At 44.7% G+C, this 23,321-nt stretch overlaps 1 protein-coding gene across 3 annotated transcripts in view; it reads left to right on the forward strand.

Annotated features, from left to right (window-relative positions):
* Positions 1-23,321, forward strand: part of LOC129814931 (sodium-coupled neutral amino acid transporter 3-like) — a 60,694-nt gene that overhangs the window by 16,857 nt on the left and 20,516 nt on the right. Inside the window, exons 2-5 of one of the 3 annotated variants that reach the window (XM_055868091.1) lie at positions 8,934-9,144; positions 9,923-9,943; positions 10,164-10,245; positions 12,335-12,450. In XM_055868091.1, the coding sequence (XP_055724066.1) occupies positions 9,029-9,144; positions 9,923-9,943; positions 10,164-10,245; positions 12,335-12,450 (335 nt within the window). In that variant the 5' untranslated portion in view covers positions 8,934-9,028. The remainder of the gene's footprint in view (positions 1-8,933; positions 9,145-9,922; positions 9,944-10,163; positions 10,246-12,334; positions 12,451-23,321) is intronic. The other 2 variants (XM_055868092.1, XM_055868093.1) reach the window with 2 other exon arrangements.

Genomic DNA, 23,321 nt, shown 5'->3' on the forward strand with positions numbered 1-23,321 from the left:
TGAAGCATATTGTTATATGTCACTTGTTTGTATCAAGTGCAAAGACATTGGAAACTTATTTTGTACTGAAGTTATCGGCGGTCACAGAGAGATTCTATGTATAGCGGAGGTCTTCTATTTTTGTTCAGTGTACATACAGTACCAGTTAAAAGTTTGGACACACCTACTCATTCAAGGGTTTTTCTTTATTTTGACTATTTTCTACATTGTAGGATAATAGTGAAGACATCAAAATTATGAAATAACACATATGGAATCATGTAGTTACCAAAAAAGTGTTAAACAAACAGATTCTTCAAAGTAGCCACCCTTTGCCTTGATGACAGCTTTGCACACTCTTGGCATTCTCTCAACCAGCTTCGTGAGGTAGTCACCTGGAATGCATTTTCATTAACAGGTGTGTACCTTGTTAAAAGTTAATGCATTTGAGCCAATCAGTTGTGTTGTGACAAGCGAGCACTTCCAGGCTGTCTGTGCTGGTATCTTGTGGTAGCTGCTCCTGACGTACCGACACACGGACTGGGCAGTGGGCATCTCTCCACATGTGCCCACTGCCTGCTCCGGCTCTGTGCCCGCCCTGTTTCCCTCCCCCTGGCCAACAGATGGAGACTCTGAGTTCAAGAGAATGGAACTAAATTGACAGCATGCTACACTGATGGGTTAAGATTAAGACATCAACCAAGTCATAGAATAAAGAATGGAAAAAGCTAACACGCTGAAGTGTTTTCCAGACAGATGTGGCTAGGGGAAAAGGTGTTTATAGTAAGGTCAGTCACATTGAGGATGGCTATAGGATCCGCTGTACACTAATAGAGCTGACGGACAGTGAAAAATAGGTTGGCGAAAAGGCTTCCTTCCACTCAGCCTGTTTTTACTCACCTCACACCTGGCAACACTTTTCAAGGGGGTTATTTTGAGTCAGATTGAGACGGCAACAAGGAGCTCTCAGGTGTTTGTGTGGCTAATGGGTTACATAACAGCACCATGGAACCGTAGGTTAAAGGATGACCCTGCTGTGTAGCAGGGTGTGACACGTGTGGTCATACCCTCTGTAGATGGAGATACATACTGGGGTGAGGGCAGGCGTGTGTTATAGGAAAACACCCCACCCCCCCAACTGCCCTACAACCACCCCAAAAAACACCCCCAACAGGCCCCAACTATCCCCTGCCTGTAGAAGTGGATGAGGAGCATGGTGTGGAATGCACACCCCTCCTGAAGCGGATGTGGTACATGGTATAGTATGTCAGAAGGTATTGCTGGCTATTTAAGACATCTGGGACAGGAGCTTCAAAAACCTGAACACATGCAGTAATGCAGAGACAGCAGTTGATGCCTCTATCAATATAGTTAGGGTATCCTGAGTGGCGCAGCGGTCTAAGTCACTGCATCACAGGGTGTCACTATAGACCCGGGTTCGATCTTGGGCTGTATCACAACCAGCCGTGATCGGGAGTCCCATAGGGTGGCGCACAATTGGCCCAGCGTCGCCCGGGTTAGGGGAGTGTTTGGCCGGGGTAGGCCATCATTGTAAATAAGAATTTGTTCTTAACTGACTTGACTTCCCCCGGGCAAGTCTTACACTAAAGTATAATTCTAAACCTGCCTCATATGAAGATTACAGGCCGTTGATGGTGTGTCTTTGCTGCTTGACAGGACTAAGTCACCTAAACTTGGGCTTTCTATGGTTGTAGGCCTCAGCGGCCTGGCCCTGTTTCACTAATATGGCCTCCTCCTCTCACTCTGTTCCTCTCCCAGGGTCAGCAGCAGCTGTATGGCAGGGTGCTGCTGATGTTTGTTTGTTATGCCATGTGGCTCTGTGTGTCACCAGAGCAGGTGAAAGTGTTTTACAAGTCACCAGAGCAGGTCAATACTGGCTGATTAACTATGTTGACTTTGGTGTAAAAACAGAAGCTACCCACGGCCACTAATGGTCCCCACTCACCTTCATTCCCCCCTGCTTAACAGGAGTAAACTCAGGGATGCCATTGTAGAATACTAGTAAAACATCTTCCAACAGAAAACGTTTTGCAACTAAAACAAGCATGTCTGGGGCCTCCCGAGTGGCGCAGTGGTCTAAAGCACTGCTACGTAGTGCTAGAGGCATCACTACAGACTCGAGTTCGATCCCAGACTGTGTTGCAGCCGGTCGTGACCGGGAGACCCATAAGGCAGCGCACAATTGGCCCAGCGTCATCCGGGTTAGGGGAAGGTTTGGCCGGCCGGGATGTCCTTGTGCCACCGTGCTCTAGCAACTGGCCGGCCGAGTGCATGCACGCTGACTCGTGTCGCCAGTTGTACGCTGTTTCCTCTGACACTTTGGTGCGGCTGGCTTCCGGGTTAAGCAAGCAGTGTGTCAAGAAGCAGTGTGGCTTGGCAGGGTTGTCTTTCGGAGGATGCATGGCTCTCGACCTTCGCCTCTCCCGAGTCCGTATTGGAGTTGCAGCGATGGGACAAGACTGCAACTACCAATTGGATATCACGAAATTGGGGAGAAAAGGGTGTAAAAAGTACAACAACAAAAAATGGCTTATTAGACAAGTTTAAGTTAGTCCCTTCACGTTTCAGCTGTTTGCTTCGGTTTGGTTCCTAGTAAATACACTCCTGGTCTGTGTGTTGGATTGGGTTGGGTAGGGCGGACACAGTGACACATACAGTACAGAGTAAATAAGGGGTTATAACAACCCAAGATAAATACACGAACATTGAAAGATGTGTGTGTGTGTGTGACTGTGTAAAGATGGAAGTGGACTCTTCTAACAAGTGGATTCTGTGAGACGTCTTACCGTTGGACCCATCTCAGTAACAAGAGGACTACAAGTAAAGGACATAGACAGGTTGTACAGCCAGCTGCTCTATAAATACATACACATAATGATTCCATGTGCGTTCATATTCTCCAGAGTGCAGAGCTTTCTGGGAACAATTCACCAAATCCAATGGGACAACATGATTGGAATTGATTCAGAAAAGCCTATGGCAAACGCTTGTATGATTCAGAAAATCAATTACGATGTACTTACTAACAATGAGTCACAGAGAAAGGAACGTGTTGCTTTTATAAGCCATAGTCAATGATTACGGTTGTAAAGCGTGGACGCTACTCCATTAGTGCAACGGTAATAAATGCATGTACTGGGATCTTCCTGACTTAACACCCCTATCCAATCATATCATTTTCATTTAATGCAGTGTTTACGTTGGGAAATAACCTCCATACGTATTCAAATATTTACATTGGGCCTGACAATGAGAACCGCATCTGTAGCCAGAGAGCATTGAGGAAGTGGATGAGAAGAGAAAATCAGCCAAATAAAGTATAGAGACAGGAAATGCGCAAAGTGTCCATACAGAGACTGGGGGCTAAAGGTGCAGAGCAAGAGAGACAGCAGTATGAGTAGAAGAACCCTGAGATACAGAAACCTGAGATACAGTGAAACGTTCTGAAACAAATTCAGACAGTGACAGGTCGGATAATAAACATTGCTTTAATATTCCCATGCTCAAAATGAAAGATCAGGATACTTTGGTAATTAGAGTGTATTTGATGTAGTGGGATAATATATCTTGAACTTGAACTCAACTATAATGTTATTTCTGTCCCCAGGGACACTAAAGAGGACTAGCAACTCAGCAGAAGCAATATGCTATTATTGAGGGAGATCTTAGCACTACACATTCCATAGACTACTTCTCACCCACAAGGGGATAGGTACAGTCCATGTGTATTCTCTGTGTGTCTCGCTCTTTGTCTCTGTTTATCTGTCTCGTGGAAATTGGGTGTCGTCTTTTCTTTGACCCTGAACTGACCATCTCACGTCTTCCAAAAAGTGTGGTCTGCCAGTGTCCTAGATCATCAGCCAAGGCCATGGATATATAACGGGGCCTAAATAGACACAGGTATAACATATACAGCTGGCCTTCTGCTGACTCATCTGATCTTTAATAACCTTTGATAGAATAAATCCTGGATCTATCTCCTCACTGCTTGATCCAGCTCCAGCCAGGTAGCACTGCACCCCACCAAGGCAGAGAGGAAAGATGAAAGATTGATCTTTTGCAACCTTTCAGATTCGAAATAATGAGTGATGTTACATTTGAACCTTTACCCGCATGTCCCTCATTTCGAAGCCGCTGAGAGACATTCAAGGTCTCCAATGAACCTCACTGTGGCTCAGTTTCCTTATGTTAAGCACATATTGTAATGTTCACTTTAAAACTGGAGTGGTGGTGGGTGATCCATTACCAGCTGTGTGGAGAGCTGCTGCTAAAGATGCTCTGCCGGGCAGGGTGACACTTGTTGTGGTGACACAATGGGGCTGCTGTCTTCTCCCAGGAAGCAGCTAGATAACAACAACAGCCCGTTGTCTGTGGAACGGACTCCTCCGGGGCCTCTGATCTCACAGAGGAAATTGGAAATGGGGTTAAATCGGTGTCACTGAGGTCATGCAACCCAGTGGGGAGTAACTACACCGCCATCGTAGAAAAGTTAACTCCCGCACATAATTCAATAATTGTTATTGGTCACATGCGCCGAATACAACAGGTGCAGACTTTACCATGAAATGCTTACTTAAGAGCCCATTCCCAACAATGCAGCGTTAAGTAAGACAAATATTTGCTGAATAAAAAAGGAAATAGTAGCACAATAAAATAACAATGACAAGGCTATATACAGGGATTACTAGTAGCGAGTCAATGTGCAGGGGTACGAGGTAGTTGAGGTGTAGGTAGGGGTAAAAGTGACTAAGCAATCAGGATATATACCACTGATCAAAAATATACACGCAACATGCAACCATTTGAACGATTTTACTGAGTTACAGTTCATATTAGGAAATCAATCAATTGAAATAAATAAATTAGGCCAGAATCTATGGATTTCACATAACTGGGAATACAGATATGCATCTGTTGGTCACAGATAACTTTTTAAAAAGGTAGGGGTGTGGATCAGAAAACCAGTCAGTATCTGGTGTGATCACCATTTGCCTCAAGGAGCACGACACATCTCCTTCGCATCTAGCTGATCAGGCTGTTGATTGTGGCCTTTGGAATGTTGTCCCGCTCTTCTTCAATGGCTGTGCAAAGTTGCTGGATATTGGAGGGACCTGGTACACGCTGTCGTACACGTCGATCCAGAATATCCCAAACATGCTCAATGGGTGACATGTCTGGTGATTGTGCAGGCCATAGAAAAACTGGGACATCTTCAGCTTCCAGGAATTGTGTACAGATCCTTGCAACATTGGGCCTTGCATTATCATGCTGAAACATGAGGTGATGGCGGCGGATGAATGGCACGACAATGGGCCTAAGGATCTTGTCACGGTATCTCTGTGCATTCAAATTGTCATCGATAAAATTCAGTGGTGTTGGTTGTCCGTAGCTTATGCCTGCCCATACCATAACCCCACCGCCACCATGGGGCTCTCTGTTCACAACATTGATATCAGCAAACCGCTCAACCACAGAACGGCATACACACTGTCTGCCATCTGCCTGGTACAGTTGAAACTGGGATTCATCTGTGAAGAGCACACTTCTACAGCGTGCCAGTGGCCATCGAAGGTGAGGATTTGCCCACTGAAGTTGGTTACGACGCCGAACTGCAATCAGGTCAAGACCCTGGTGAGGACGACGTGCACGCAGATAAGCTTCCTTGAGATGGTTTGTGACAGTTTGTGCAGAAATACTTTGGTTGTGCAAAGCCACAATTACATCAGCTGTCCGGGTGGCTCATCTCAGACCATCCCGCAGGTGAAGAAGCTGGATGTGGAGGTCCTGGGCTGGCGTGGTTACACGTGACCTGCGGTTGTAAAGCCGGTTGGACATAATGCCAAATTCTCTAAAAAGACGTTGGAGGTGGCTTATGGTAGAGAACTGAACATTAAATTATCTGGCAACAGCTCTGGTGGACATTCTTGCGGTCAGCATGCCAATTGCACACTTGCTCAAAAACTGAGACGTCTATGGCATTGTGTTATGTGACAAAACTGCACATTTTAGTGTGACCTTTTATTGTCTCCAGCGCAACGTGCACGTGTATAATGATCATGCTGTTTAATCAGCTTCTTGATATGCCACACCTGCCAGGTGGATGGATTATCTTGGCAAAGGAGAAATGCTCACTAACAGAGATGCTCAGAGAGATGTGAACAAATTTGTGCACAAAATGATTTGAGAGTAATAAGCTTTTTGTACGTATGGAACATTTCTGGGGTCTTTTATTTCAGCTCATGAAACATGAGACCAACACTTTACATTCATATTTTTGTTCAGTATAATAAACATAGTAGCAGCAGTATATGTGAAGAGTGTGAAAGCGTTTATATGTGTGTGTGCATCAATAGCATCAATATGCATGTATGTGTGTGCGTGTGTGTTTTATGTGTGTGAGTGTATGTAATGTGTGTGTGTGTTGGAGTGTGTGTGTGTGTGTGTGTGTGTGTGTGTGTGTGTGTGTGTGTGTGTGTGTGTGTGTGTGTGTGTGTTGGAGTGTGCAAGACAGTCAAAAAATAAAGTAAAATAAATACATAAATAATAAAGGGGGTCAATGTAAATAGCCCGGGTTGTCATTTGATTAACTGTTCAACAGATGGTTTGGTGTGAACCTCGTGATCACCCTTACAAAAATGTACCTTGATTGTACAATGAAAAAAATACCATGGTTTTGTACTAGCAGCATGTAGTGAAACATGAAAGCATGGTAGTTGTTTCCAATGTATTATCATGATTGTCTGTGTCCCACTATTGTTCAGGTAAAGTGACCAAAAACATAGTATATGGTACTCACATAATGCAACATTGACTTCTCGCTCTGCAATGGCAAAGCGTAGGCAGTGGTGGGAAAAGTAGACAATTGTCATACTTGAGTAAAAGTAAAGATAGCTTAATAGAAAATGATTCAAGTTAAAGTGAAAGTCATCCAGTAAAATACTACTTGAGTAAAAGTCTAAAAGTATTCGGGTTTAAACATACTCAAATATCAAAAGTAAACAAATTGCTAAAATATACTTAAGTATCAAAAGTAATAGTAAAAGTATAAACCATTTCAAAGTCTTTATATTAAGCAAACCAGATGGCACCATATTTTTTAAATATCTTTTTTTCGGATAGCCAGGGGCGTACTCCAACACTCATTTACAAACAAAGCATTTGTGTTGAGTGAAAGCATTTGTGTTGAGTAACGGACTCTTATAAATGAATTAAACTATCAAAACATCATTTAAAAAATGACAATAATATATTATCACTCTGCTTAACTTGGTGTTTCATATCCTATGCTTTATAACTCGCTCACTGTGAAGAAAAGGTTTAAAATAATAGTTTTATCTGGTGCTTCTCTCTTCAGTTTTCAGTTGTCTCTCTCGTTCAAATGACTCCTTAGGCGTGTTCACACTGCACAGTAGTCCAGGGCTAAGAGCCTCCTAAACGAGTGTTCATACTTACACATTCTAAAGTAAGCTAGCGCCATCCTTAGCCCAGGGCTAGCTGGCTCTGCTCCAGAGCAGGGTTAGCACTGACTTTTCAGGGTTAGTCCCATAAACACAGTGCCAAAATAGCCAGTGTGAAACGGGGTCAAGAAGGATTATGTAATGTCTGTAATGTGCTCTACACATTATTTTGATATCTGAGGACAAAAACCAAAATACTTTAATCCGTGGAAAAGCATAGGCTTGCAAAGGTTAGGCTACCATACTGTATATTTCACATTCTCACACACTTCTGGTTGGCAATACAGGGAACCCAAACATGAGCAAAAAACAATACTATTAATACAGTATTACCCCTTTTTTGACAGCAACTATTCCCTTTTTCATTGATGTTACAGACAAACTAGTGGCAGCCTAATGCCTCTTATCAGAAACGTGCCTATACTGGTATATAAATGCATCAGTATAATACCAACCAACCTCTTTTGACCTTGGTGGGTTTATTTATTTAATGCATTATACTGCCATTGTACCATAGTAAACAACAATTAATAAAGATGGTACCATATAATATTTTTTGGTACCATTTATCATAGTTGCACGTTACCATAGGCTACCGAGTGGCCCAGCGGTCTAAGGCACTGCATATCAGTGCTAGAGGTGTCACTACAGACCCTGGTTTGATTCCAGGCTGTATCACAACCGGCCGTGATTGGGAGTCCCATAGGGCGGTGCACAATTAGCCCAGCGTCGTCCGGGTTAGGGTTTGGCTGGGGCAGGCCCTCATTGTAAATAATAATTTGTTCTGAACTGACTTGCCTAGTTAAATAAAGGTTAAATTAAAAATAAATTAAAAAAGAATGTAGAATGCAGGTTAAAGCCATGGTATTTCCATGATCCACATCTATACCATGGTATAAATGATGCAATACCATGGTATTATATAGGTTCATGGAAGTACCATTATACCTTAAAGCTAAAAACATGGTACATTTCCATGATTCAGATCTTTGCCTGGTATAAATGCAATACCATGGTAATACTTAGGTACAATGGTAGTACCATGGTAGTACCATCATACTTCAAGACTAAAACCATGGTACATGCCCATGATTCAGATTATATCACGGTATATGTGAAAGTACCATGGTATAAATAAAAGTACCATAGCAAATATTTGTAAGGGCAGCTCAGAAATGGGCATCCTGTGTAAACACAGCCAATGTATGCAGGAAGTGTTTGAAACAGGTCATATCTTGGGTGTTGAAGTGAAAGGTTTACTGTGTAAATAAGAGTAGCCAGATAGTCATTAGCAGAGAGAGAGAGACTCGCTGTTCAGGTGTATTGTGGAATTCAGTTGGATGTATTTACAGAAATGCACTATTAACACACACAAGTGTCCCCAAATGGTCGTATCCAGTAGAAACACAAGAAGATAAACAGAAGAGTAGCAATGGGATCTGTGTCAATGAAATACGTTCTGTCTCTCTCCTCTAGATACAGTATCTGAGGGAGCTGACTGAGAGGACCACACCCAGTGTACACACACCACACGAGCCAAACAGACTTCTGGGATAACTGCTGACTAGAGTATGGAGCCGGCCCAATCAGAGATGAGCATCTTGGGATGCTCGCCCAATGGGAAAGGTCACAACCTAGGAGATGACAAGTATGTGCCTATGAAGACCATGCCAGAGGAATTAGACACGTGAGTTTCTTTTTGCTGTACCTATACATTATTATCACATAATTGTATTGTTCAACAACCACAACTAATCAGAATCAAGGCTTTGCATATCTGTCCGATAAGCATCTGAAAAGTTCTATACACTCACCTGATTGTCTTTGTGCCTCTATACCACAGAAACAATACAATACAATACAATGAATTTCATTCCAATTGTTTTTGAACTGATGCTTTGATATTATTATTGCATAAGGGCGGTGACATTTAGCCTGCTGTTGTGCCCAGCCCAATAGACTGGAGAGAGTAATGGGTTTTGTGCTGTGTTGTGTTAAACTGTGAACGTGTCATGTGTTGTCATCATTTACCTGCCAGTATGGAAACCAAAGCCCATTTAACAGTCTGTAAATGTCATCTGTGTTTTTCTAAAATACAGGAGCCTGTATTCATCAGGGTTTGGGGTCAATTCCTTTTCAATTCAATCAATTCTGGAAATAAACTGAAATTCTAATTTCAACCCTGATATTCATCCACATGATTCTATTTAAAAGCGGGTAACTTACCCTCTAATACAGACACCATTTTACAGACAGAACTCTTAAAACCCTGTTTCTATTTCCGCCATGCAAATTGTGTTTCGCTCGCCCAGTCCTCCTTGCTAAGTGTATGACATCAGCAATGAGGATGAAGTGTGTATACGCCGTGAATGACGTCTGAACAGACAATATAACTGATATCCTAAGTGCATGTTTGCCCTGTTTTTGTCCCATCGTCGCCCTTGGATCCTTTGTTTGCCACACAGAAATGGTACTCAAAATGCCAGGTATGTTTATACTTCAGATATACAGTCACACAGACACAATCTCTATCTAGTAGGCTCACTGACTACGTAGCATCATTACCACACAAACAATCCTTTAAGTGAAGCACGTTGCCACTGTTTTGACATGAAACTCCCTTCGATCTGTGTAGCTTGAGTCCCTCGTTTTAAGGTGCAGGTTTTAGTGACTATCGATTGTAATGTCCCTTTCTGTTTCGTCCAGGTTTGATGATCCCGATGGCATCCTGGAGAGTGAGGAGTTTTTGCCCAACGAAGATGGGAAGAAGCCCATGCGCTTCACAGATGTTAGTGTGACTGACTTCACTATCGCCACAACTGAAACATTACTCACTGGGCTGTTTCCCAAATGGCACCCTATTCCCTATGTCGAGCCCACACGACAAGTTGACATGGCCACAATTGTCATCTATTTCTTGTTATGATGGATGCCGCTCATAGCCTACTTGTCTTTTTGTCTTTGTTAAAGCACATAGATGTGCATGAAACTGGAAGCAAAAAAAAACATATGCAGAAATGTGCCTTTCTGCCTTTTTAATTTAGTTTAACGTCAGTGGTCAAGTCAAGGAAGAATCATGTACAGTATATTGGCCACACTCCACTTACCAAGACCATTGCCAAATGAGGAGCACTGTCACCGGCTTTTCTAGTAAGCCCTGAGGTGGTGTAATGAGCCTACAGTGGTACCGCCCAGCACATCTAGAAGGGAGTGTATTTCATACCGAATTCCTCCCTTGGGATGACGTAGAGGCACCTCTCAAGGTGATTTCAATGGTAGAGTTGAACCGCTAGGGCCCTCAAACTCAACTCAGGACCTCAAAGGCAGTTGCACTGCTTTTTTTCATTGTTTCCCTCTAATTAGGGACTGATTTAGACTTGGGACACCAGGTGGGTGCAATTAATTATCAGGCAGAACAGAAAACCAGCAGACTCCGGACCTCTTGGGGCAAGAGTTGAATACCAATGTGCTAGGGCCAGAAAAGATCTAGATTAACTCCTAAAATACCAAATATATCACTTTTGCAACAAACTGTCAAAAAGAAAACTAGAATTGACGTGTTTCACTAAAACTAAGCCTAAAACATCTGGTTTTCGATTATTTATTTATTACATGACAATTACTCTTTAAATTTGTCTGTGCCCATAGGATAACACTTTGAAGAACCCTTTTTGGTTCCATGTAGTACCCTTTCTACAGAGGGTTGTACATGGAAACCAAAAGGGTTCTACCTGAACCCAAAAGGCTTCTCCTATGGGGACAGACGAACCCTTTTGGAACCCTTTTTTCTAAGAGTGTACCCAGCTAGCACATTTGGTTCCTTGGAAGTTGTGGGAACATAACTTTTTGGTTTCCCTTTGGTTCTGGGAACGAAGCAATACGTTTCCTGACCAGTAAAACAGAAAATGATTTCAACATTCTTGAACTCCAAGCACAGATAGGACACATGGAAATTAATTTGCTTAGGCATTAGTCATGCAAACACAATCATTTTTTCTTGTGGCACGGCATCAGTAAGATTCAAACCTATATTCTGTTGTCTATCCTTGGAATTAGTCCACTGTACCACCAGGATGGAACTAGCATACCATATATTTTTTAACTTGTACAAAACTGTTCATTTTAGTCTATTCAAACAGACCCCATGTCAAAGGAAACAAGCATTAATTAACATTAGGTGTGGCCAATTAGTGGGCGAGGCTAACATACCTGAACTCACAAGATCAAGGATAGATAGTTTTGTTGAAGCTGACAACAGAATATATATTTTTTTCAATAACATTCTTGGAACATTATTTGCACATTACTAATGTTCTCTTGTTTTTTTATTTTAATTTATTTATTTTACCTTTATTTAACGAGGCACGTCAGTTAAGAACAAATTCTTATTTTCAATGACGACCTAGGAACAGTGGTTTAACTGTCTTGTTCAGGGGCAGAACGACAGAATTCTACCTTGTCAGCTCGGGGATTCGATCTAACAACCTTTCAGTTACGAGTCCAACACTCTAACCACTAGGCTACCTAGTGTAAAGTTCCTTAAATGTGCTGAGAATGTTACAAAGCCAAGCAACTATCCTGCACCATTCCCAGAACATTCTTGAAAGGTTGTATGTAAAATAACCATAGGACAACCACACTCACACCAAGCTCTAACAAACATATGGTTCTCAGAAAACTATGTGCTAGCTGGGTAGAGAATAGGGTGTCAATGGGGTGCCATTTGGGAAGCAGACACTATGCTAATGATACATTCGGCTTGTCACATTGCACTTGACAAGAACATGAGTTTTGAAATGTAAGGAAATCTGAACTTTTCAGCTATACATTATTATTGAATGAACTGAATCTGAGATTGTTGTATTTGTTTTGATCAGTTTGAGGGAAAGACGTCTTTCGGCATGTCTGTGTTCAACCTGGGGAATGCTATCATGGGCAGTGGAATCCTGGGACTGGCTTATGCCATGGCCAACACTGGCATCCTCCTCTTCCTGTAAGTCAAACTGTCAGCTTTCTACATGTCTCTACATGTCTGTAATAATGACTGTAAGTCGCTCCGGATAAGAGCGTCTGTTTAAAGTACCAAAAATGTCAAATCCTGCCCATGCTTCCTAACGGTCTCCTAGTCTTTCCGTTCCCCACTTGGCTTAGCGTTTTTGTCCGTCCTCTTCTCATAAAACCCGGGAAACTGCAAAACGACACACTGACTTTCAAATCACTGACACACTGAGCACAGACACAGTAGGAGTCACACATTAGCTATTGGTTGGTCTCTGTTGATAGTAGCGCTGCAAGCTTGTTGTGATATGATATCCCTTTGCTTAACAAGTGAGCCTGTAGAGAACGTGCTCCCCAGTCCCAGTTATAGCCTTTCGGTTGCACATAGAGTTCACACAGTGGAAAGGGCCAGGGTGGGGGTTGAAAATAGCCACGACCTTCGCTTGTAGGAGGGAGCTGGGACAGCCAGGAATGCTATTTGCCCAGAGCCCCAGCCTGCCTGCCTCAAGAAGGGTCCTGTGCCTGGGTGGGGTGATAAGGGGCCAGGGTGGGACTGGAGGCAGGGTAAGGGTCTGTGGTGACGTGACACTTCTCATGGCATGATCCACACTATACCCTCCCTCCCATCCTCCAGTATTCTCCAACCCTTGTCCCCGCCCCTGTGGACACATACAGGCCCCAGAAAGGCCACAGCCCAGAATAGCCCCGCCTGCCAGTCCCCACGCCACTGGCCCCCTCTGTAGCGTTGGACATGTCCTCCCCTCTCCTTGCTCTGTCCCTCCTCCCTCTGCCCCCCGTCCATCTCATGGAAACATACAGCTTCTCATGGAAACATACAGCTTCTCATGGAAACATACAGCTTCTCATGGAAACATACAGCTTCTCATGGAAACATACAGCTTCTGTTTGTCGCTTTTGTGACTCCAGGTTATAGTACAGGAGAGCTTAGGTTCAAAAGGTTTAGACAGATATATTTGTTTGGACTTTGAGAAGCAGGAATCAATTCACATGGATTTGTTTTACTGTGTATTCTGCCCCATGGATGTTTCTTTCCATCCAAGTACAGTATTATCGACTTTGGACTCAAAGTATTGTCTTCTGGTACAAGTAAGCTGATAAGTCTAGATTCCTGTAGCAAGCTAAATGTGATCAAATTTCCAAGTCCTTGTTCTTTTCCGATGGAAAACCAGACCATGTTATATTAGCAACTATATTGGATATTGGTTGCATTGTGAGTGTGACCGACACACAGCCTTCTTTGTCTCTCAAGGGTAACATACGGTAAAAAAATACAGAGTTTCGCAAGGGAGACCTAAATAGATGTTCTCTGCCTCCCTCAGCATATTATCACACCCTAGCAGTTCCAATGGGATGTGGGGAGAGCTCTGAAAACGTCATTTAAACACGAGACCTGAGAACTCAGATTCCACGCTCACAACGTGACATTTCCTGGACAATGAACCAAACCAACCATTAAGCAACTCATAATGGCTCTCGTGACTCCTGCACTCTAAAAAATGCTGGTTTAAAAAGCAACCCAGCACTGGGTAAATAGTGGGCAGAACACATGTCAGGTTATTTTTGACCCAGCACTTGGGTCACTTAGTTGGTGTACAAATAAAAATAAAATACAAATAGAAACAAAAAGGGAAAGAAATCCCTCAGTTTAAAATATGTCATACAATATGAATTTGGTAAAGCAAAATAATCACATTGCAGTGAATCAGAAAAAAAACGGGGAAAAGCCTTGATCTGTACAGCAAGAAGCTACATAACTACCTTAATTGTATAATGTTCTCAACAATGGTAAGGAGAAAAACAACAACGGATGACTATGCAGTAGGATTAGCACGAAGATTGGATACAATGGTTCATGTTGCAGTCACGATACAAGCCAGTTATAATTTGGCTTTAGCCAACTATACTAAGTATACATACTATTAAGCAAATTGATCAGAATATAGTGCACCATTGCAAACATAACTTCCACATCAAGACAGAGCTTCTCTACCTAGTGCATTCTATGAGTTGTGGACTGGTGCTAAACACTTAGCAGTATTTCTGTTACATTTATTTAAAATTCATATTTGAATTACGTCTGAGTATTTTGTATTACACTGGGCTGAACTACACTCCAATGTATTTTGTGACAAGATAGTTTTGAATAGTATTTTCAAAATTCTATACCATTTCTCTATAGCGGTTCACAATTTTGTGGCCCCTATTCACCCTAAATTGGTATTAGGAGTCTGATCGGACTATGGTGTTGATAAGAGTGTCTGCTAAATGAACTAAATATAAATGTATATGTAAAAATAAACAATTGCAAAGCATGCCAATGTAAAATTCTAATGAGCTCCGCCCCGAAACAAGGCTAATGACAATACCCAGTGTGCTTTGCATTTGCTCATTTTCACATATATATTTTGGCCATTTAGCACAGGGTTTCCCAAACTCGGTCCTGGGGTCCTCACCTGGGTGCACATTTTGGTTTTTGCCCTAGCACTACACAGCTGATTCAAATAATCAAAGCTTGATGATGAGTTGGTTATTTGAATCAGCTGTGTAGTGCTAGGGCAAAAAACAAAACATGCACCCAGGGGTGCCCCAGGATTTAGCAGAAACCCTGATATAGCTCTTATCCAGAGTGACAGTGCATTCAAGGTAGATAAACAACATATCACAGTCATAGCAAGTAAGATGTTTCTGTAACCGTTATCTTATATTTTATTTTGATACATTGTCTTTAGGGTAATTTATAGTTGTAATTTGAAATGTAAACCCATCCCTGGCTATTACCCACCGGGTCAGATCAGAAGACTGGAGGCATGGCTTAGTAGGCGTGTGGCATTCAGATTGTTATTTTCGTCGACCCGTGAGAATAAATGTCATTCAGTATTGTCAACACAATTGAGTACTGACGCTTTTGTAGCTTTACTGAGGCTTACACAAGCGTATGAGTTCCTCAAGTGTCTATGCATATCCCAATGTTGGGATAGGTACCACTGTGTTATAATGTTTAAATAATAATTTTATTAAAAAAATCAAAAAAACAAATGCATTCAATAAAAAAACAGGTAGCAATAATCTGTCCATCAATTAGTTAATCTGTCAGTCAGTCTGTGGGAGTGGTTGACGGTGTGTTAGTGTCTTTGTGCTGTGGGAGGGGAAATGGTGGGGACTGGGCTGGCAGTTGCTGGATGGATGTAGTAGTTGTGGTTGGTCGGTGCTGTGTCCAGGGTTGTTGCTGGTGTTAGGGCTGTGACTGGGACCGGGAAAACCTGGGTTGGTGTTTGGGCTGGGTTGGATATAAGGGGGTGGTGCTGGGACTGGGGAAAACAGGACCGATAACCAGGAACTGGGGCTGGTGCTGGGTCGGGATCTGTAGAGGGGAAGAAGGAAAATCTGAGGAGCGAGTAGATACACAATGGAGCCTTAGACCCAGAGGTCAATGGTGGTACTTCCCTGTGGGCTGCTCGGCTGAAGATATTTTGTCCCTCCTCCATGCCTCGTCTGGTGGTTTGGTGCTGGGACTGACACTGGAAGCCGGGAACTGGGTTGGTGCTGGGACTGGATCTGCAGAGGGGAGGAAGGTCAACCTGGGGAGCAAGCAGACACCCAAGGGAGTCCTAGACTATTGTGGAACTCCCCTGTGGTCTGCTCGCTACGGGTGAAGGTCTGGTGTTTGGTCCCTCTTCCGTGTCTCTGCCGATGTCCTGTTGCTGTGACTGGGTCTGGTGATGGATCTGTAGAGGGGAGGAAGGACAACCTGAGGAGCGAGCAGACACAACTGGAAGTGATGGTACCCCCACTGTGGCTTTCTCACGTAGGTCTAGTTCTTTGGTCCTTCTTCTGGTGTGGTGATGACTGGTTCCTGATTCTGGTGAGAGGGATAAGTGTAATGGGAGAAAGGGGGAAATGGATGGAGAGGGATCAGAGGGTGGGGGTGATGGAGGGTATGTTCATCAGTCTGGGCCGGTGTTGGAGGAGGAGTGGTGCGGCGATAAGGCTGGACGCTGGAAGACAGAGGGAGCAAAAAGGGGCCCCACCCACCTGTCCACGGAGCACTCCCAAACAGCTGGTGGGTGTCTTCAGTGCGAGCGCCAACGTAGGGGCAGTTCTCTGTACGTAGCTTGTGCCGCCTGTAGATGCATTCCCTAGTGGGGAGGCAACCATGAACAGCCGTCTGAGGAAAGTCCTTCTGTTCGGAGTGTGTTGTGAGGGTCATGATGATGGCTTATTGGGGAGTCCAGGTCTGATAATTTAATTACAGATTAGGACGAGGGCTTCTGGCGGGTCGTTTGTGTTGTTAAGTAGGTTCTTGGTTGTTCACAGGTCTTGCCGTGCCTCCCCACTGACTACCTGGTGTCCCTGGTGGTTCTTGGAGGGGTGAAGGCGGTTTGGAGGGTCTGGTTCGGAGGGTCCGTGGGGTCTGGACTGAGGCTGGCTGGCTGGCTTGCTGCTGTGCAGGATCAGGGGTGGGGAGGGCTAAGGGAGGTGGATCTGGGCCACTAAGCAGTGGACGGAGCATAGCCTCTGTTGTGTCCTAGCGTGATGGTACTGCGGAGGTTTTGGATTCCGCCCACTCCGGTTGGGTCCGGTCTTAACAGGACCAACCATTTTCGTGTCCCAGTCCAGACATGGTCTTTGTCCAGGACCCTCCTAGCTACTGACTTGAGGGTGGCTAACCTGCTTAACCAAACTTCTATTTCCTAGTTCTGGATGCATTCCTTGTTAAACTATACTGTAACTATCTTGGATTCTGTGGCAGAAAGGGGGTATGCTCAGAGTATAAGGTTCTGTATTTATTTTCTAAGTCAACCTTGTGTTCTGTTTCGTTGTGTTCTTGAACGTAGCCCTGTATCTTTGTGTTCTTCAACGTAGCCCTGTCTTTCATTTTTGTTCATTGATTTTACCTGTGTCAGTTAGTTCACCTGGTCTCTCAGCTCATTTAGTTCAGTTCATTCTGTTTGTGTCTTTGTTGAGGTATTGTTCGTTTTGTCTCTACCAAGCCTTTTCCTAGCTCATTTGTGAGAACCAGTTATAGCCTTCAGTTTTAGTTTTGATTAACCTGCCTGTTTGCCTACCTGTGTATGACCATTGCCTGCCTGTGACCACGATTCCTGCCTTCTGCGAAGGTGAAATTAACACCTGCCGCGCTCTGCACGTGAATCTACACCTTTGTCTCCCTGAGTATTCATTACAGAATACCTCGCTTAGAAACGGAATGGATTCAGCGTATGGAGGAAATCTGTCATCTTCTCCGCCAGCCTATCCCTACTCCTCCGATGGCCGGTATCGTAACCCATAGCCCTCCTTCATTCATATTCATGCCTGGAAAATATGATGGTTCACCTGGGAATGTCTGGGATATCTGATGCAATGCAACAAATACATTGAGCACAACCCCACTATCTTCGCCACCGACAAGAGCAGGGTGGATTTTGTTGTGTCTCTACTCACAGGCAAAGCCCTGGATTGGGCCACCGCCATATGGTCTGCCAACAGCACAGAACTCAGATCCGAGACCCATTTCCACACCCTCTTCAAAGAGGTATTCGATCACTCTCCTTCCGGTCGTCCTATGGAAGACCTCCTCATAGAACTTCAACAAATACGCAACAAATACGCAATTCAGCTGCCGAGTATGCCCTCGAGTTCCGCACCATGGCTGCAGGGAGTGGATGGAGTGAGGCTGCTTTACTTACCATCTACTGAAGAGGGCTCAACAGGGAACTTCAGGCGGAGCTGACCTGTGGAGGTGACCTTCAGGATTTAAATCAATATACAGTGATCCCTCGCCACTTCGCGGTTCACTTATCGCGGATTCGCTATTTCGCGGATTTTCATAATGCATTTTTTTTTTTTTTTTGGTGCATTGTGCTCTGCATTCTGATTCGCTAAAAACTCACAATTGTGCTATCATTTTGTCGTCTCGTGCAGTTATGTGTACGTACATAAAACAGCTTGGCAAATTTACATTAAGTTGGCCAAATTATCTTGTAATTTCGAACATCTCCTAAACCCATAATGTCGACGAAACGCTCTGAAGAGCAGTGAAACGGCCTACACGTGAGTCACTGTATTTGTATACATGTAATAGTTGCTAATTGTAAAAAAAAAAAAAGTTTTCTATTTCGCGGATTTCACTTATCGCGGGTCATTTTCGGAACGTAACCCCCGCGATAAACGAGGGATTACTGTATTCTTATATCCATCTCCATCGACCACCTCATCGCCGACGAACTCTGCCACCTAGGAACCCGAAACCTTGTCTTTCCATGATTCCGTCATCCCATCCGAGTCTTCCAGAGCCCATGCAGTTGGGCCATGCTCCTCTCCCGTGTATCGAACGTCAAAGGCGGATCCAAGAAGGGCTCTGCCTATACTGTGCAGGAAAGATCATCTACTCAGCCATTGCCCTGTTCGCCCCCCACGGAGATATGAAAAGGGTCCCTCCACTGCCATGCAGGTAGGAGTGTCCTTATGTCTAAATATCTACCAGAAGCAATTCTCCATCCCAGTATTGATAACCATTGGGCACGGGCCTCATTACGCACCTGACACAGAGCGTCACCCTCCGGATTGGAGTCTTCCACACCGAAACCATTCAACTTATGGAACTCTCATCCCCCAAACAGCCACTCATCATCACACACCCCTGGCTTTGTTGTCACAACCCTGCCATCTCGTGGCGACAAGGTGAACTACTGTCCTGGTCTTCTACCTGCTTCACCAGTTGTCTCAGCCTACCCTGCAGAGCCACCACCATTGATGACTCTGCCTCGGCAGTGCCACCCACCATACCATCTGAATACTCCCAGTACAGCAATGTCTTCAGCAAAATCAAGGCCTCCACTCTGCCAACACATTGCCCAGGGGACTGTGCTATCGACTTATTCCCTGGAGTGTCCCTACTGAAGGGCCATGTTTACCCCCTATCTATGCCAGAAAATGAGGCAATGGAGAACTACATTGATGAATCACTCAAACGGTTTCATTCATTCTTCTTCCCACGGCTTCCTCCAGCTTCTTCTTCGTTGGAAAAAGGATGGTGGTCTCCGTCCATGTATTGATTATCGTTCCCTGAATGACGTCACGGTCAAGAATCGTTTCCCTCTTCCTCTGATCCCAGTAACCCTTGAACAAGTGGGCCGCGCCAACATCTATACAAAACTCGACCTGCGAAGTGCATATATCCTTGTCTGTATATGTGAAGGCGACGAATTGAAGACGGCTTTTATTACCGCACGAGGGCACTACGAATACCTGGTCATGCCCTACGTCCTTACTAACGCCCCCGCTGTCTTACAATCCTTTATGAACAAGGTTTTCCAGGATATGATCAACTGCTTTTTCATTGTCTACATTGATGACATCCTGATTTACTCCTACTCCCTGAAGGAACACATACAGCATGTGCAAAATGTTCTTCAACGGCTTCCTGACCATAACCTTTATGTGAAGACTGAAAAGAGCACCTTCCGTGTAACCTCAGTGAACTTCCTCATCTTCGTACTGACACCTGGAGAGGTCAGCATGGATGAGAACAAAGTCACCGCCATCAGTAACTGGCCCAAACTCACCACTGTTAAGGAACTCAAACCTTTCATCCGTTCATTCGGAACTTCAGTTCTACTGCCGCTCCCCTCACTGCCCTTACCAGCCGAGAGACCTGCTTTCAACAACTTCAAACGTTTCTTCACCTCAGCTCCTGTCCTTCGCCAATCTGATCCGATCCTTCCTTTCACCCTAGAGGTGGATGCCTCCGAAGTAGGAGCCATGCTCTCTCAGTGGGCGGGAACACGTCCAAAATCACATCCCTGTCCCGCCTTCTCCAGGAAGTTATCCTCCGCTGAGAGGAATTACGATGTGGGGAACAGAGAACTCCTCGCCATCAACCTGGCCCTCGGAGTGGCACCACTGGTTGGAGGGCGCACAACATCCCTATCTCGTCCTAACAGATCATCGTAATCTGGAATATATCAGAGGGGCCAAGAGGTTAAACACCAGACAATGCTGCTGGGATCTCTTCACACGCTTCCATTTTCATGTTACTTACATCCCTGGGAAGAAAAACATAAAAGTTGATGCTCTCTCCCGCCAGTTTGACCTTCCGTCCAGTAACTCAGACCCTACACCCACACCCTACCACATTATGGGACCGGTACAGTGGGAGGTTCACTCAGCCATACAAGAAGCCCTAACCTCAGACCCGGCTCCTCCTGAGACACCAGCTGGGAAGAGTTATGTACCAGCAGCTGTTAGACCCCAACTGATGCAATGGTGTCACACGTCCTTGGGGTCAGGACATCCGGGCATTACACAAACCACTGAACTTCTAGCCCGTAAGTTCTGGTGGTCCTCACTGGCATCCGGCGTAAGGGATTACGTACTTTCCTGTCCAGTCTGCGCCCAAACAAAAAGCACTCGTCATCTCCCTTCTGGTAAGCTTCAACCTTTGCTAATCCCTCAGACCCTGGTCCCACATAGCTGTTGTCTTCATCACAGACATTCCTGAATCCTCTGGTAACACCACCATCCTTGTCATAGACCATTTTTCAAAAATGTGTCTGATTCCTCATTTACTTAACGCCATGGAATTGGCTGAGTTTATGTTCCATCTGTATGGGATTCCGGTAGACATCGTCTCTGACCGTGGGCCCCAGTTTGTCTCCCGGGTGTGGCGAGACTTCTGTGACCGACTGGGGGTCGCCTTCAGCCTCTCCTCTCGGGTACCATCCACAGACCAACAGGCAGACAGAACGCCTGAACCAAGAAATAGGTAAGTACCTCCGCCAACAATGTTCTGCCTCTCCACACAACTGGAGTCGGTATATGGCCTGGGCCGAATACGCTCAGAACTCACCCATGCATTCATCGCTCCGCCTTACTCCGTTTCAGTGAGTCAGTGAGTTTGGTTACCAACCCCCCATGTTTCCCTGGTAGCCGGAGCTCGGTACTGTCCCAGCTTCCGACAACTGGTTTCGGCGTAGTGAGCGGGTATGGGAGACCGCTCACCGGCATCTGCAGGAAGACTCTAATACCCAGAAACTCTTTGCCGACAGACGCCGCTGACATATGCCACTCTTTCACCCCGGACAGTGTGTGTGGCTCTCTACCAGAGACATCCTGCTCTCCCTCCCCTGCAAAAAGTTCTGTCCTCGCTTCATTGGTCCATTCAAGAGGGACCAATGAGGGTGAGTACTGTAAGGTTCTGTATTTATTTTCTTAGTCAACCTTGTGTTCTGTTTCGTTGTGTTCTTGAACGTAGAACTGTTTCTTTGTATTCTTGAACGTAGCCCTGTCTTTCATTTTTGTTAATTGCTTTCAACTGTGTTAGTTATTCACCTGGTCTCTCAGCTCCTTATTCAGCTCAGTTCATTCTGTTTGTGGCTTTGTGAGGTATTGTTTGTTTTGTCTCTACCAAGCATTTTCCTAGCTCGTTTGTGAGAACCAGTTATAGCCTTCAGTCCTAGTTTTGATTCACCTGCCTGTTTGCCTACCTGTGTAAAACCATTGCCTGACTGTGACCACGATTCCTGCCTCCTGCGAAGGCGAAATTAACACCTGCCGCGCTCTATGCGTGAATCTACCACTTTTTCTCCCTGAGTAATCATTACACAGAGTTTGTTACACAGGGCTGAATCTTTGCACGTTCTGAATTATGAGCCAACTTTGGGGCCTTGAAACTAACTTAAAATTATTCCTGTGGCCTTCACCAGGCAGTTCTTGTTAGACGGCACAACGCCCATACGGCTCTGGAAAACTGCCCTACTCTTGTGTAAGCCCTATTAAAGCTACACAAGTGTCAGTGCTTAACCTTAACGTTGTTGACAATACAACAGAAAAGATTAACAGAATATTACATTTACTCACAGGTGGTCAAAAATAACTACCTAAATGCCATATCCCTACTAAGCCACGCATCCAGTGTTCTGCTATGACCCGGTGGATCATAGCTCATTAACCCAGCATCAACAACCCAACTTAAAGAAAACAATGGGTTGTTTGTGACCCAACTGGCTGGGTCACAAACTCAATGTGTGTTTGGTCCAATATTTACCCAAATTGGGTTTTCAACACAGCATTTTTTTGAGTGCTGGAATGTCAGGGCTCAACCTATGTGCCCACACTGTGCTAGGATCCTTACCTCTACTGTGGTCAGTAGTCTAGGGGCCTCCATCTGGCTGCAGAGGCCGGACTCTGAGGTCTGGGAAAGGTGACGGTACTGGGAGCGCCCTCTGACCATCTAGGAATGCTGACTGGGGAATACTCAGCTCCCTTCCTCAGGGGTCAGTGCTTCTGTAGGCAGACTGCGGCTCCTCTCTGGTCTCCCTTTCGGCACAGGGGTCTAAGAGGGAGGTGGGTTGTGGGGAAACGCTCTTTCTCAGATTACACTGGGCCAGGATTGCTGGAAGGAGAGTTATGTCCTTTGTTATACCCCCCCCCCCCCATCCCCCCCCACACACACACCTCGCTATTGAGTTCTTACTCCAACATGATCTTCTCAGACTGTTGGCAACATCAAACATTATTAGCATTTTCATAACATTTAGAGTCTGCTGAGAAAGCACTTGCCTTTATGAACTCTCTGGGCTTGAGCCCTGAGATCACATGGCTACAGTTGGTAGTTAGCCAGCCAGTCGGCTTTGTTCTAGCTAGTATACTTCACTTTCCCTTCATGATACAATTAATGCCTTTTCAGTGAAACCTTAACATGTTTCTTTTTGGAATTATACTGAGGCAGTAATCTCAAACTGTAATTTATTTTGGTTTTATTGGCTCAAAGTAAAGCCACTAAGTGCAAGGGTTTGTCATAAAAATGTGTGTGCGCTATTCTTACATATTGATAGAGAGGAGCTG

The sequence above is a fragment of the Salvelinus fontinalis genome, chromosome 18 (assembly GCF_029448725.1).
Source record: "Salvelinus fontinalis isolate EN_2023a chromosome 18, ASM2944872v1, whole genome shotgun sequence".
Classification (NCBI taxonomy): Eukaryota; Metazoa; Chordata; class Actinopteri; order Salmoniformes; family Salmonidae; genus Salvelinus; species Salvelinus fontinalis.